The sequence below is a fragment of the Aethalodelphis obliquidens genome, unplaced genomic scaffold (assembly GCF_003676395.1).
Source record: "Aethalodelphis obliquidens isolate GAN/ISIS:26980383/991018 unplaced genomic scaffold, ASM367639v1 scaffold116, whole genome shotgun sequence".
Taxonomy (NCBI): domain Eukaryota; kingdom Metazoa; phylum Chordata; class Mammalia; order Artiodactyla; family Delphinidae; genus Aethalodelphis; species Aethalodelphis obliquidens.
Window position 1 is genome coordinate 424,071 of NW_020838060.1, and position 13,940 is coordinate 438,010.

Below are 13,940 nucleotides of genomic sequence, written 5' to 3' on the forward strand. Positions count from 1 at the left end.
TTCATAAACCTCCCTGTCTCTCTATCATCCGCTCCATCCGCCCCTGCCGTCTCTCTCGGCAGGTCGGCCCGGGCTGTCTTTTCTGGCTCCACCTCTCGCTCCGGCGGTCTGTGGGAGTCTCGGACTCCCGGCCCCTCCAGACGCCGTTCTACGGCGGGGTTTAGGTCTGTCTTCTTCACCCTCAGTGAGTCAGAAACAAAGGAGGGGGGTGGAGGGAGCGCACTCTCTCCGGCTCGGCGATTCGCCCTTTATTCTGAACTCGCAACGTCAGCGGGCGGGTGGATGGAGCTGCGGGGCGCGGGCTGGGCCGCCCACAGCGCGCCGGGCCGGGGGAGCGGCCGGGCCGGGCCGGGCGGGCGGGCGGCGGGGGAGCTTTCGGGGGCCCGGGCCGCGTGGGCGCCGGGATGGAGGGCGCCGAGGGGCGGGGAGCGGGCGTGCGTGTGTGTGCGAGCGCGAGGGAGGCCGGCCTTTAGTGTAACCGGAGCTACAAAGAAGGGGAGAGGGAGGGAGGGAGGAGCGGCGGCGGCGGCGCCGGGGGCCTCTCCGCACCCTCCCCCTGGGCAGGAGCCCCCTCGAAGCGGCCTCGGCCCCCGACGCGGGGCCGCCCCTCGGCGCCCGCGTCCGCCCGCCCGCCCGGAATGATGAAGAAGAACAATTCCACCAAGCGGGTGAGTGCGCCCGCCCGCCCCGTGCCCGCCGCTGACTTTGTGCCCCGAGGACCCCAGCCCCGTCGGGGCCGCGGGCGGCCGGGTTGGGGGCCGGGGACGCCCCGCGCCAGCCCCCTCCTTCCGGCCCGTGGCCCGATGGCCGGTCCCCTTAGCCTCGGCCTCGGCGCGCTGGGCCCCACGACGAGGCACCGGCGGGGGCTTTTGTTTGTTTACTTAGGCTGGGGGTTAACTTGGCTGAGTTTCTACCCGACCCCCGGCCTCCCCTTCCTCGGGCGGCTGGCGGCCGCCGGCATCGCGCTCTGCAGCGGCGAGAAGACAATGAGAAATAAAATAAAATGCCGTTAATCCCGGCGCGGCGAGGAGGGAGGCTGGGGGAGGGGGCGGGGGGCTCGGCGGAGACCCGAAGGCCACCCCTCGGCTCCAGCCCGGCCGTCACCCCTTCCACTGGCAGTTCCAGTTGTTTATTTGGGAGAAGGGGGAGGGGAGCGATGGGGAAGCGAGTTCCTTGGAGTGAAAGGCTTTGAAGAAGTGGGGAGCGAACGCGGGTCTCCCAGACTCCAGCTGCGGCGGGGCGGACGCGGGAAGGAGGGGACCGGGGACTGAGGAGGGCGCTGGGGACGGAACGGGAGGAGAAAAAAGCTGTAATCACCTAATCGTGTGGTTCTCATCTGGCTCGGGGGGCAGGGGCCTCAGGATGGAAATCATCAGTCTGCACCGCCTGAGAAGGTCGGCTGGGTCCGGAAATTCTGCGGGAAAGGGATTTTCAGGGAGATTTGGAAAAACCGCTACGTGGTGCTGAAAGGGGACCAGCTCTACATCTCCGAAAAAGAGGTAGGTGCCCTTTGCCGCTAACTATCCCTGTTTTCTCATAGTCCCCACTTTGTCTCTCCGCAGGGGTCTTATCTACTTCTCATCTCCCCCTTACCTCATTCCTCATTTTGTTCCAAAAGCTAGTTCAGCGGTCTGGTTGGTCTCTACCCCCATCTTATCTGCAGAGAAAGGTCACCCTTTAATGAGGAGACTGGAGTTAGAATTAGAAGTTGAGTTTGCATCTTATTTAAAAATTTTTCTTTGGAAATACCTTTCTGACAACCATGATAACTCCCTCCCAAGAATGTCCCAAAAGTTTTAAGTGTCCCCTGCTGGCCCCCACCCTATCCTGGCCTCTAGCTGACCGTAGGATTATTTTTTCTTTGCTGTTGCTGCTGAAACACTGTTCAGCTTATTCTCCACTCCTTCCTGCCCTCCCCATCCCAACCCAGCTAGCCTCCCCTTTCCTGTCTCTCACAGGGACATATACAAGTCATATCAGTAGTGCAGCTGCCCTGAATCACAGAAAACACACATACAACCCAGGGTCAGTCTCACATGACCTCAGGTAGAGTATTTGTAAGTGGCAGTGGTTTCTGTTGAAGGCAGTGTCCCTAACCAACATGTTCTCTGTTCCCCATCCCCACTCCACTGAAAAACAAAGAAGCAGGGAACTCATTCTCCATTCCTTCCTGCCCAGCTGCCCCCCACCAGTTATAGCAGAAGGGAGAATGGAGTTATGAATCCCTGTGTGTCTGTGTCTTTGGGGCTATAGTTAAAATGAAAACCACAGTCCACATTGGGTCAGAACCTGAGCCCACATATTGAATCCAGATTACTCTCTCTGTTATCTCTAATTCTTGGGATAAATGACACATAGTAATATTGAGAAACTGAAATTGCCCCTCTGTAGGTTAGAAGTCATTCCAGTCCCTACCTCTTTGACTGTGTCAGCATCGCCTAGGAGACTGTCCTGAGTTCCCCTAGTAGGATGACCCTCCACCCGCCCCCTCACCCAGGGCTAACTGCGAAGTCCTCCCTGAGTTCTAACCTCTTCTGCTTTCTGCATAGACTATATTTAGGTAAATAAATCCTTTTATGGTATTGAAATAGACACATGCGCAGTCCTAGAGAAAGTATTCATCTGAACAGGACATCTACTGAGGCAGCTAAGAAAGAACTAAGCTGTGCCAGGGCCAAAGAGATCCCTCATAAGGGTATTTAAACCTTGCTGTTTACACTGAGAACTTGGTGATGGAGTGAGGTGAGAAAACACTTTGACAGGAGAATTTATTTTTAAGGGTCACCTCTGCCCAACCCCAAATCCTACCCAAGGTTTTTCCACAATGTGTGGGCTTTCCAGGGGGTGGTTTTTGGCTTTTTTTTTCCTTAGGCAAGTGTCAAAGTGTATCTCCTGTCTTCCCTGAACTCCATAATGGCAGGAAACTCTAGTAGCAATCAGGGAGAACTTCCCACACGTCAGTGGGGAAAACATGTGATCAGGGAAAGGGTAGAAGGAACAAGACATCTTTTTCTTGTTTGTATTTGTTCAAAGAACAGAGTCAGGGGGCAAAAGAGCGTAGTTGACCCTTGTTTGTGGAGGAAGGGGTACTGAGACAGGGGAAAGGATCGAATGACCGCAGCTTAGGATGTCTGGTATCCTGTGAGTCAGGAGCATCTGACCGATCATGGGGCCAACTGCCCACTGCTGAGAAAGGCATAGGAAAATAGGGAATAAGCCTATTGGTAGTACTCTTCTTTGGGGCCAGTTTCCACGCTACAAAGGCCTAGGTTAAAGGTGAAACTGATCAAGGACTATAGGCTTTATTCTGTCCACTTCCCAAAAGCTCCAGAGCCAACAGAGTCAAGATTCTTTTTAATATAGTATGATGTTTGTAATTTACATGGGCTTTTTAAATTTTATTTATTTATTTATTTTGGCTGCACTGGGTCTTGGTTGCGGCACGCAGGATCTTTGTTGCGTCCTGTGGGATCTTTAGTTGTGGCATGCGGACTCTTAGTTGCAGCATGTACACGGGATCTAGTTCCCTGACCAGGGATTGAACCCCAGCGCCTGCATTGGGAAGCTAGGAGTCTTACCCTCTGGACCACCAGGGAAGTCCCAGTAATTTATATGTTAATGCAGGAAATCCCTAACCCTCTCCCCTAGAATTTGCGCCAGTCTTTTTTTGCAACTGCCCCCACCAAAGAAATCCTTCTGTATTTGTTGTTAATAATCGTTTTCTTCATTCTTAGTCAAAGGGCACCTTATGATCATGGAGCTGATGTATAGGAACAGAAACTAGACCTTAGGGAGACCTCATGGTAGAGGAAATTGAGTTCAAGGCATCTTTTTTTGGCAAGCATGGGAAAAATTCCTTTCTGTGGGCTAAGGAGAAAGAATCGGGGGAAAGGGTTGACTTTTGTGGGTGGTAATTATAAATGAGACTGTGGGAATTAGATGGGCAGAAACAATACAGTGGAGAACTAGGGTCTTGGGGTTGTCCATCTTCCCTGGGCACTGGAGTATGCTTGTTTCACTGCTTTACCCCATCTTCTACCCCTGCCTTATGAGGGGCTAACCCCTGTCAATGTCTTCTGCTCCCCAGAGCTCCTTATCAGTCGTGTCCAAGCCAGAATATCTCCCTTTCCCTTCCCTTCCCCTCTGTTCCCCTCCCCTTCCGTTCCCCTCTCCTCCCCTCCCCTAAGGAAAACAGAACAAGTAACTCTTTTCCCCTGGCTACATATACACACCCAGCACTTTCCTCTGCAAGATTTCTGGCCTCTGCTGATAGCCTCAGCTCTGAGGAAGGAGGGGAAGAGGAGTGATGCATCACCCATGTTCTGGGAATCCCTGCTTCCCTGTTTCTGGGAATTGTTCTGGGACACCCCTTGCCAGCATCTTGTCCACTTTCACCTACAGCCTTCAAGGCTTCTGGTCACTTCCTAGTCCAAAACCCGGGAGCCCAGGATAGGGGAGAGCCCTGGAGGAGCCAGGTCACGTGGAAACAAAGCAAGGTGGGTGTATGAGCAGCCATTCACCTCAATGAGTCTGTGTCAGCCCCCTGGGTCCAGTGCCAAGTCAGAAGGATAGGCAGATACAAGAGCAGAGATCGGCTGGGGGATGGAAGAGAGAACCAGGTGGATTAATGAAGTCACCTCCAGGCACACAATTCCTATTTCAGAGCTTGAGATGTGGGGACTCTTTTGTGAAATACTTCCAGTCAGAGAGGGTAGATGTCTTCCAAGGAACATATGAGGCTACTTTTGACTGTTTAGTTTTAACAAGACAAGTGCTGGTGGTTTTCATCTCTCATCCCAGGAAAACCTGAACAGCTCATTCCACAGGGTCTTGCAGTCCCAGGCGCAAGTAGCAGAGGGTGAAAGGGTTTTCTAATCACAGGCTGCTCCATCCAGGCCAGTGATGAAGACTTCTTTCCTCTTGCAAGCCAAATCACAGCTTCAGAGGATTAGGGCTATGGGAATACCTTAGGGGAGAGGAGAAAAAACCCTGAGAAGTTTAAAACAGACCTTGGCAGAAATGTTAGTAGAATTTGCTTTGTGGCACTCATAAAAGGCTGGTTGGGGTTGGAGGATGTAGACGGAACTGTGGTCTCTGATTAGACATTCAACAAGAGAGTTAAGAGCCAAATGATGGATAGAAATGCTGAGAGTGGAACCGGGTGCAAGATGGATTCTACAAGCAGGAGGGGCTCAGTTTAGACACAAGGAAGAACTTCCTGGCAGTAAGGGCTCAAACTGGAATCATGGAAACAGGTAGCAGAACGCTTTTTTCCAAGTAGTCCTCCAGGGAGAGTATAAATGCATCTTTGCCTAGAGAGCAGTGGATAATTAAGTGGCTTCTCAAGCCCACAGGAGCTAGGTTGGGTTGTCACGGTACCTTGGAAGGAAGAAGGAGGGGTAGGAACTACAGGTGTGTTTTTCACCCTGTCTGAACAAACTCAACAAACTGAACACAGGGGCTGCTGTTCCTATGGTGCTGAAGCTTCTGAAAAGAAGGAGATAGATCAGTCTCTTCATAATAGTATATATTTAAGGAAGGAGCCAGGGGATAATGGGATGGATAAGAAGGCAACAGCATAAACATAGGACAGGGGAGGGCGGAGGCAGCCCTTCGTTCCCTCCAGACATCCCCTGATATTGACCCTGCCTTTACCTCCTCCCTCTGGACAATCAAGGGCCATCCGGGTCTTGCTTACTTCAGGATGATAGGATTAAACTGTTAGTCCTGTAACCATGTCCTTTGAAGGACAAAGTGGGAGTCACAGTGAAGAGAGACCTACTGGGGCTCTGGAAATGGTAGCTTGGCTGAGGGGAGTGGGGACAAGGGGTTTAAATGGAAACCCACCTGAGGAATCAGGACATGGGGGGCTGCCCCCCACTGTCAGGCCTCTGTGGGCCTTGGGTAGGACAGCCTTTCTGTAACCTGTCATCCCTCCCCTCTCAGGCTTCTTCTGGTTCCCAAGACTGGTCAGTAGCTAACAATTTGGGAGAAGGGACTAAGTAATTTTATCCTCAGCACCTCACCTCCAACCCTCCCCTAGGTAAAAGATGAGAAAAATGTTCAAGAGGTGTTTGACCTGAGTGACTATGAGAAGTGTGAAGAGCTCCGGAAATCCAAGAGCAGGAGCAAGAAGAATCATAGCAAGTTCACTCTTGCCCACTCCAAACAGCCTGGGAACACGGTACGCTCCGCCTGCCGCCTGGGCCACCGGAACATCGACCAGGTCAGGGGTGTGGGGAGCAGAGGAGAGCACCTGCCCCTTCAGGATCTCTCTCTCAGCTCTCTTGGCTCAGAGGCCCTGAATTATTGCTCTCCTGCCAGCTTTTATTATTTAACCTGAGAATATCATGGCCATTTCCTTCCTTCCAGGCAAGCCAGCCTTTAAACTGTCCAGCCACAAAGATCATATCTCTCTCCCTCTCTCTGTCTCTGTCTCTCTCTCTCTCTAACACACACACACACACAAATACACAAACACACCCCTCTTGGGAGACAGCCACTTTTCCCTGTACTGTGATAGGCGGTTGAAATTCTGAATCTAATTTCTCTTGTCTGAGGAAACCCAGGGAAGCCATTCCTGTCAAATTCTATTTCTTCAAACATTTAAAGATCTTTATTTTAGTACCTGTCCTTCCCCAAACCTCCTCTAATTATCTCCAGTGCCGTATTAATATCTGGTACCCTTCTAAGCTCCTCATTGGTCGTTTCTAAAACAGCCTCCAAGCAGTGGCATTTTGCAGGAATAGAGGCTGATTTCCTTTAGTTACGGATGACTCCAGAAGTAGAATCTCTCTCCTTCCAAGAGCTGGGTCTAAGAGAATGAGATTATACTTTCTTACTTCTTCACTGTCAAGGTGAGGCCAAATGTAAAACCCTGACTGAAACAAGAATCTTCTCCTCACAGGCACCCAACTTGATCTTCCTGGCAGTGAGTCCGGAAGAGAAGGAATCATGGATCAACGCCCTCAACTCCGCCATCACCCGCGCCAAGAACCGCATCTTGGATGAGGTCAGGAGGTTTATTGTGGGGAAGGGGACGCTGAGGCAGAGGGAGCAGAATGACTCACTGAAGAGGGAAGAGGATGGTGTGGGCCCCATTTACTAGCTCCCCACCAGCTCTGCTCTTTATTTCCCTTTTGAAACCCTATTCTCCTTCTGACTTCTAAGTCTTTTCTGCCAACTTCTCTTTCCCCACTTTCTGATGCATGGGCCAGCCCTGGGCCAAGCTTAAGGAGCCCCTTCATGTCCAATACATCCCTTGCCCTTGGATTTGCTCAGAAATTGTTCATGAGGTGGGATTATTCCCAGTCCAGGCATGTTCAGGCCTCAGGGGAAGCTGGGTTGGGACAGAGTCTCCAAATAGCACCCATGACTCACAGTGCATCTCTTCAGGTCACCGTTGAGGAGGACAGCTATCTCGCACACCCAACTCGAGACAGGGCAAAAATCCAGCACTCCCGCCGCCCCCCAACTCGGGGACACCTAATGGCTGTGGTATGTAAGACTATAAGAAAGTAAAAATTGGACTTCCCTGGTGGCGCAGTGGTTGAGACTCCGCCTGCCGATGCAGGGGACACGGGTTCGTGCCCGGTCCGGGAAGATCCCACATGCCGCGGAGCGGCTGGGCCCGTGAGCCATGGCCGCTGAGCCTGCGCGTCCGGAGCCTGTGCTCCGCAATGGGAGAGGCCACAACAGTGAGAGGCCCGCGTACCGCAAAAAAAAAAAAAAAAGAAAGAAAGTAAAAATTGCTGAAGGGCCAACTCCACGTCAGTTCATCTCAGACAGGACTGTATCTCAGACAGCCCACCAGAGGCATTTGTGTACCAAGGTCAAAGGCTAGGGAAGTCCCTCCACCCTGTTCCCTTTCTTGATTCCTCCAAACCAAAAATATTTAGTCAGCACCTACTGTGAATTTGAAAGTCCTGCCCTCAATAAATGTATCATCCTTTGGGGAAAATGAGATATACCCACAAGGGAAGTGAAAAGTAGAAGAGATGAATACAGTACAAGGCAACATAAGCTACTGTCTGGTGGCTAGCTGTCCTGACGGATAACAGCATTATGTATCACAGGCACTTAGAGGAACAAGGATTTTCTTTCATTTGTCTGAGCGCTAAGTGTCTAGGGAAAGAGGCACTCGGGTATAGTAGAAAGAGCATGGGGGCCTCCCTGGTGGCGCAGTGGTTAAGAATCCGCCAGCCAATGCAGAAGACACGGGTCCGAGCCCTGGTCTGGGAAGATCCCACATGCCGCGGAGCAGCTAAGCCTATGCGCCACAACTACTGAGCCTGCACTCTAGAGCCCGCGAGCCACAACTACTGAGCCGCATGCCACAACTACTGAAGCCCGTGCACCTAGAGCCCATGCTTCCAACAAGAGAAGCCACCACAGTAGAAACCTGTGCACCACAACGAAGAGTAGGCCCCGCTCGCCACAACTAGAGAAAGCCCGCACACAGCAACAAAGACCTAACACAGCCAAAACTAAAATAAATAAAATAAAATTAATTAATTTTTAAAAAAAAGAAAGAAAGAACATGGGCTTTGGAATCAGACAGAACTGGATTGGAACCTAGCTTTGCAGTGTACTCTGAAGCTGCCCGCCTCCAACTGTAAAGTGGGGCAGTAATCATGCCCACTTGAACGGTTGCTGTGAGGAGTGATTGAAACAACATATGTATCAATACATATAAGGTGCTGAATACCATTATCACTTTTTTTTTAATTACAGTATTCTGGAAATAGAACAAGTTTTATTTTAAGGCAAGAAGTTCTGAGGTCCAAATAGCAGAGGGGGTTGAGGTCTGTGGCTCAGAGAATACAGATGGAAAAGGACAGTTACCCTGCCATGCCAGGCATCCTGTATGTGTCAAACCCAACTGATGCTTAGAGTCCACAATACAGAGGAAAAAGACACTCTTCAGGAAGCTCGTAGTAAAGTGGAAAATATGGGAAACAAGCAGGAGAAATTATTTTTTTTAATAAATTGGTATTTTAAAAAAATATTTATTTATTTGCTAACTTGGTTTGGCTGTGCCGCGTCTTAGTTACGGCACGCAGGGTCTTTAGTTGCGGCATGCTGCCTCTTAGTTGCGGCATGCATGCAGGATCTAGTTCCCTGACCAGGGATCGAACCCAGACCCCCTGCATTGGGAGCGCGGAATCTTACCCACTGGACCACCACGGAAGTCCCCCAGGAGAAATTACTTTAAGTCACAGAAAAATAAAAGAAAGAAAGAAGTTTAAGTCACTATCAAAGGAATAAGCAATAGGAAACAAAGTCAGAGGGCTGTGTCAGGAGTGGGGGCTTCTCATTCAGGGAAGGCACGTTGAGGAGGGAAATGACCACAGCTTGCTTCTCTTTCAGGCAGTCAGTCCTGAAATGCTCACTAACGACAATCTACCCCCTTCATTCCCTCCTTCTCCCTCTGCAGGCTTCAACCTCTACCTCGGATGGCATGCTGACCTTGGACCTGATCCAGGAGGAAGACCCTTCCCCTGAGGAACCAACCTCCTGTGCTGAGAGCTTTCGAGTCGACCTGGACAAGTCTGTGGCCCAGCTGGCAGGCAGCCGGCGGAGAGCAGACTCAGACCGCATCCAGCCCTCCTCGGACCGGGCAAGCGGCCTTCCCCGACTTTGGGAAAAGCCAGACAGAGGGGCCACCTACACCCCCCAGGCACCCAAGAAGTTGAGCCCCGCAGAAAAAGGCCGCTGTGCCTCCCTGGAGGAGATCCTGTCTCAGCGGGACACTGCCGCAGCCCGCACCCTCCAACTGCAGGCCCAGGACCCCCCGACCCCCATCCCACCCCACCCGGGGCAGCTGTCCCGGATCCAGGACCTGGTAGCAAGGAAACTGGAGAAGACTCAGGAGCTGCTGGCAGAGGTTCAGGGACTGGGAGACGGGAAGCGAAAGGCCAAGGACCCCCCTCGGTCTCCTCCCGATTCTGAGTCAGAACAGCTGCTGCTGGAGACAGAGCGGCTGCTGGGAGAGGCGTCATCAAATTGGAGCCAGGCGAAGAGGGTGCTCCAGGAAGTCAGGGAGCTGAGGGACCTGTACAGACAGATGGACCTGCAGACCCCCGACTCCCACCTCAGACAGCCCAGCCAGCATAGCCAGTACCGGAAGAGCCTGATGTAGAGGAAGGTGACAGAGTCTGGAACGTGTGGGGTGGACAGACTCTTATCTCCAAGTGTTGCAGGATACAGCTTTTTTATTTACCTCAGTCAAAAAAGAAAACAAAAACACGATCAAATTCGTTGCTCTTGCTGCTGCCCGACCCTCCTACAGCCCTTATTTCCCAAACTCCTTTCCCCCCATCTATCTCTCTGAGACCTAAATTGCCTCAGATCTGGGGAGGAGGTGACCCCTACAGCAGTATTAAGAAGCTTTCACCTGTATGAAGAGAGAGAGGGTGACGGAGGCACAGTCTGACCGTATTACACGCACCACCCCTCTGAGGTGTGGTGAGGAATATCCTGCTGCTCCCAAAGATGTATCTGGGCTCCTAAGTTTAGAGGGGGAGGTGTGGGCCGTCTCTTGTGTCCCATTCCAAGTTTTCAATCTGAGGGTGAAATTTCAGCCACTCAGCCCTAGCTCAAGAGATGTGGGAGCCAGTGCCACCTGTCCACGCACACACAAGTGAAATTTATCCCAGTCCCGAGGAGGGTTTGTGCGATTAAAACACCCCCAGCCCCGCCGCCGGGCACTGGCTTCTCACGCCTAGCAGCCTCTGATTGCGATCACGCTGCCTGGCTTTCTTGTATGAGGTGTTTCTTCCCTTCCTCTCTCACACCCTTCCCAACACTGATTCAGAGATACAGCCCTGGACGGGTGGGATGGATTTGGTCACTTGGCTAGGGGCGCCTAGCACAGGGGAACCGGGGACAGTCAACCCCACGGAAGAACCACGCTAAAACGGAAACTGATTTGTGATGCAAGCTGGGTAGGATGAAGGGGAAAGCCAAACATATGCCCAGGTTCCTCTTTCGGCCAAGCTAGGGTTTCCTGTAGCCTCTCCCTCTCCTTCCTCGAACCTTACTTCCAACACTAATCAAGCCCCAGCTTTAGAAAAACATCTTTATGCTCACACCACCACCCTCCTGACCACCTCTGCAGCTGCCAGACTCCCCGACATTCTTGTCTGCGGTAGAGACTACACAGCTCATTTTGATTGCTTCTTCCCTCTGAAGTTTCTAAGATCAGGTTTAATAACAGTGATAGTGTCCAGAGAAGAAGAAGGCGACATATGAATGATTTTTGGAAAGAAGGGGACAGTCCCGTGAATCAAGTAATGAAGGGTTAAAAAAAAAACACTTTGAAGTACAGTTGACCCTTGAAAAGTGCGAGGGTTAATCCACCTGTAAATTAACAGTCAGCCCTCCATATCCATGGTTCCTCTGCACCTGAGGGCTCAACCAACCGCCGACTGTGTAGTGTAGGGTTTATTGGAAAATATCTGCATGTAAGTGGATCTGCGCAGTTCAAACTTACGTTGTTCAAGGGTCAACTGTAGACCCCTTGCTTCCTGATCCCCTTCCCTAGGTCCCCTCTCACCTCCAAGAGCCAAAACCTAGAGTTCACCTAAGGGTGAGAGGGGAGAAGAGGAGAAAATGGGGACAAACTGTGCGTACGTCCTGGCCACAAAGCTGCCCTCGTGTGACATTCAGGAAGGTGGGGTAGGAGGGAAACAAGGAAAATCCTTTGGGCAAAACACAGACCCTCAATTGCCACTCTTCTGCTCTGACATTACTCCATAACCCCCGTAAGCAAGATGGGGGAATCCGTCCAAGTTGAACATCTGTAGGGAAGAGAGATTCTCATGCTCTTTCGGTCCCCACCAGTCACAGTCATGAAGATTTCCCCTAGATTTATCCTGTAGATAACTAAATCACATGTATCCTTGAGTGAGGAGAGTACACCAGAGTGCCACCTACATGTCATTCCCAGAGTCTCCTGGGGTAGGAGGGGAGGGAGCCTGGGTCTCCAGACTTCCTATCCTCCAAACAAGTTTTGCTCACCTAAACTCTAAGCATGGTCAGCAGAGCTACCCGTTGTCACAAATATTGAAAGCCTAGGTTAAAATATTTACTTTCTATATGTAAGTCTGCATTTTTGTATTAATTTATTTTACCAGCATTTTCCTTTTTCTCTCTTTCTTTTCCTTGTCGCTCCCACATAATGAAGAAAAAGACAAAAGCAAGAATGACATGTATATCCCAACATGCCAATTATCTGTGGCTCCCAGGGGAGCTAGAGGATGGAGGGAGACACCGGAGAGGAGAAAGGTGAGGGGAAGCAGAAAAGAAAGATCAGGGACCCCGGGAGACTAAGGGTTGGGCCCTGGGCTCCTGCAGTCTTAAGGCACCAAAACCAGGCCACAAGGTGGTAAGATGAGGCCAGCTTTGGAACCAGACAGATCTGGGTTCAAATTCTGACTTTTTAGTTATGAGACCCTGGGCAAGGCACAAGCTTTCCAAGTGTCAGTTTTCTCATCTGCAAAGTGGAAGTGTAAAGACAATGTATGGAAAATGCCTGCCAGCTGGTAAATAGCTGCTGGGGCAGCTGCTGCTATTATTAGTTTGACTCAGTGGGCTATTAACAGTAGCTCAGGTGGTAGGAGTACAGTTAGAATGAGGCTTAGGGGATGGGGTTACTGTCACTGTGTTCTGGTACACGAGTTGATCCAGTCCACAGACTGTGCCCATAAGCCTTTCTTCAAGGAGAGAGAATACCAGGTACTGGGCTAAAGGCCAGAGATAGAAAGAAGGGAGAAAGCTTGATCTCCTGTCTTCAAGAATTTCAGAGCTTAGCACAAAGCCAGGCTCCCCGCTAGAAAAACAGCTTAAGAGCGTACGCTGGTGGTGGGCTGCTAGCGTGATCTCTGTTAAGGAAGCATGAGCACCGGCACTGTGGCTGGAGGATAATGATGCTGGAACTCTAGCTTTTCCCTCCTCCCAGAACCGTCTTCCCTCACTGCATCACTCCAGTTTCTTTACCTGAAATATTTCCCTTACTTCCTCCCAGTCACGTGTTCTGGGGCAAATGGGTGGATTGAGTAGGGGTGCGGGGCAACCTGCTTACTACACAGTTGCCGATAGACGTTTCTCAGGATGTGTATTTTTCTTCCTCCTTTCCTCTCTTCCAACATCTTTGCTATATTCTTTTCTTACACAAATGAACTGGAAAAGGGAGAATCTTTTGGGAGGCCCCAGGCAAGGGAGATGAGGAAATCCAGTACACACAGAGTTGACATGGGGCGAGGGGCAGAGACAGGTAAAGAACTAAATGCCATTTCCTATTTCAATGACATTTTCCTCAACTTTTCCTGTTCTTCCCCCATTAACTTGTAGAGGTTTGGGGAACAGAGTGCGGTACAGTCCTGACTGGCCTCCATTAGGAAGAATATCTGAGGTGTTGACCTGGAAAGCTGATGAATTAATTTGCATGCTATTTCCACAGCATAGCTGTAGGTTGTTTAGGGTGAAAAGAAAAGGAAAAAAAAACCAAGTTTTTCTAACTCCCGCTCCAGCCGTCACAAACCAATGCGGTGCCGACCCTAGGGAAATAGCTTTGCCTCCTTCCCTGCCCTCTCCCAGACCCTCTGCGAACAGTAAGCTCTACCTCATTACACACAAAAATCAGCCCCGAAGAATCTCTCCCCTTTCTAAACCTTACAGGCAAGGGCACCCAGCCCCATTCTGCAACCCTCAAAGCTCAGCTACAGCCCCTCCCCTTGACACTCCCTCCCCTTGCTGGGTTCGTTCTTTTTTCTGCTTTCTTCCTACCTCCGAGTCTCCCAACAACAGCAGCCAATCCCCAGGCTGCTCTAGAGCCACACCATATATGGAGAGGTTGAAAAGAAACCCGAGTAAATGTGGGAGCGAACACACCACACACACACACACACACACACACACACACACACACACACACACAC

At 51.1% G+C, this 13,940-nt stretch overlaps 2 protein-coding genes and 1 long non-coding RNA gene across 7 annotated transcripts in view; 2 read left to right on the plus strand and 1 right to left on the minus strand.

Moving 5' to 3' along the window:
* The window catches only part of VPS45 (vacuolar protein sorting 45 homolog), an 81,990-nt gene extending 71,739 nt beyond the window's left edge, over positions 1-10,251 (plus strand). For 2 of the 3 annotated variants that reach the window (XM_027097748.1, XM_027097750.1), the window contains exons 15-20: positions 63-668; positions 1,353-1,499; positions 6,044-6,184; positions 6,908-7,012; positions 7,396-7,497; positions 9,437-10,251. In XM_027097748.1, coding sequence (XP_026953549.1) covers positions 63-642 — 580 coding nt within the window. In that variant the 3' untranslated portion in view covers positions 643-668; positions 1,353-1,499; positions 6,044-6,184; ... (1 more) ...; positions 7,396-7,497; positions 9,437-10,251. Of the gene's footprint in view, positions 1-62; positions 669-1,352; positions 1,500-4,401; positions 4,497-6,043; positions 6,185-6,907; positions 7,013-7,395; positions 7,498-9,436 lie in introns of those variants that run through there. The other variant, XM_027097749.1, reaches the window with a different exon arrangement.
* Positions 316-10,265, plus strand: PLEKHO1 (pleckstrin homology domain containing O1). Of its 2 annotated transcripts, none has more exons than XM_027097754.1 (6): positions 316-668; positions 1,353-1,499; positions 6,044-6,184; positions 6,908-7,012; positions 7,396-7,497; positions 9,437-10,265. In XM_027097754.1, the coding sequence occupies exons 1-6, from the start codon at positions 639-641 to the stop codon at positions 10,139-10,141; spliced, it is 1,230 nt and encodes a 409-aa protein (XP_026953555.1). In that variant the 5' UTR covers positions 316-638; the 3' UTR covers positions 10,142-10,265. The 2 variants fall into 2 exon arrangements, with proteins under 2 accessions (XP_026953555.1, XP_026953556.1); XM_027097755.1 differs by having other exon boundaries at positions 564-668; positions 6,044-6,226; positions 9,437-10,251.
* LOC113615396 (uncharacterized) overlaps positions 4,495-13,940 on the minus strand; it is a 50,806-nt gene continuing 41,360 nt past the window's right edge. For both annotated transcript variants that reach the window (XR_003430991.1, XR_003430992.1), the window contains exon 4: positions 4,495-4,966. This is a non-coding gene — a long non-coding RNA (uncharacterized LOC113615396). The remainder of the gene's footprint in view (positions 4,967-13,940) is intronic.

Coding starts and splice junctions, on each gene's coding strand:
- PLEKHO1 (XM_027097755.1), top strand. CDS start 639: ATGATGAAGAAGAACAATTCCACCAAGCGG. Junction 1,500..6,043: donor TCTACATCTCCGAAAAAGAG/GTAGGTGCCCTT, acceptor ACCCTCCCCTAG/GTAAAAGATGAGAAAAATGT. Junction 6,227..6,907: donor GCCACCGGAACATCGACCAG/GTCAGGGGTGTG, acceptor TTCTCCTCACAG/GCACCCAACTTGATCTTCCT.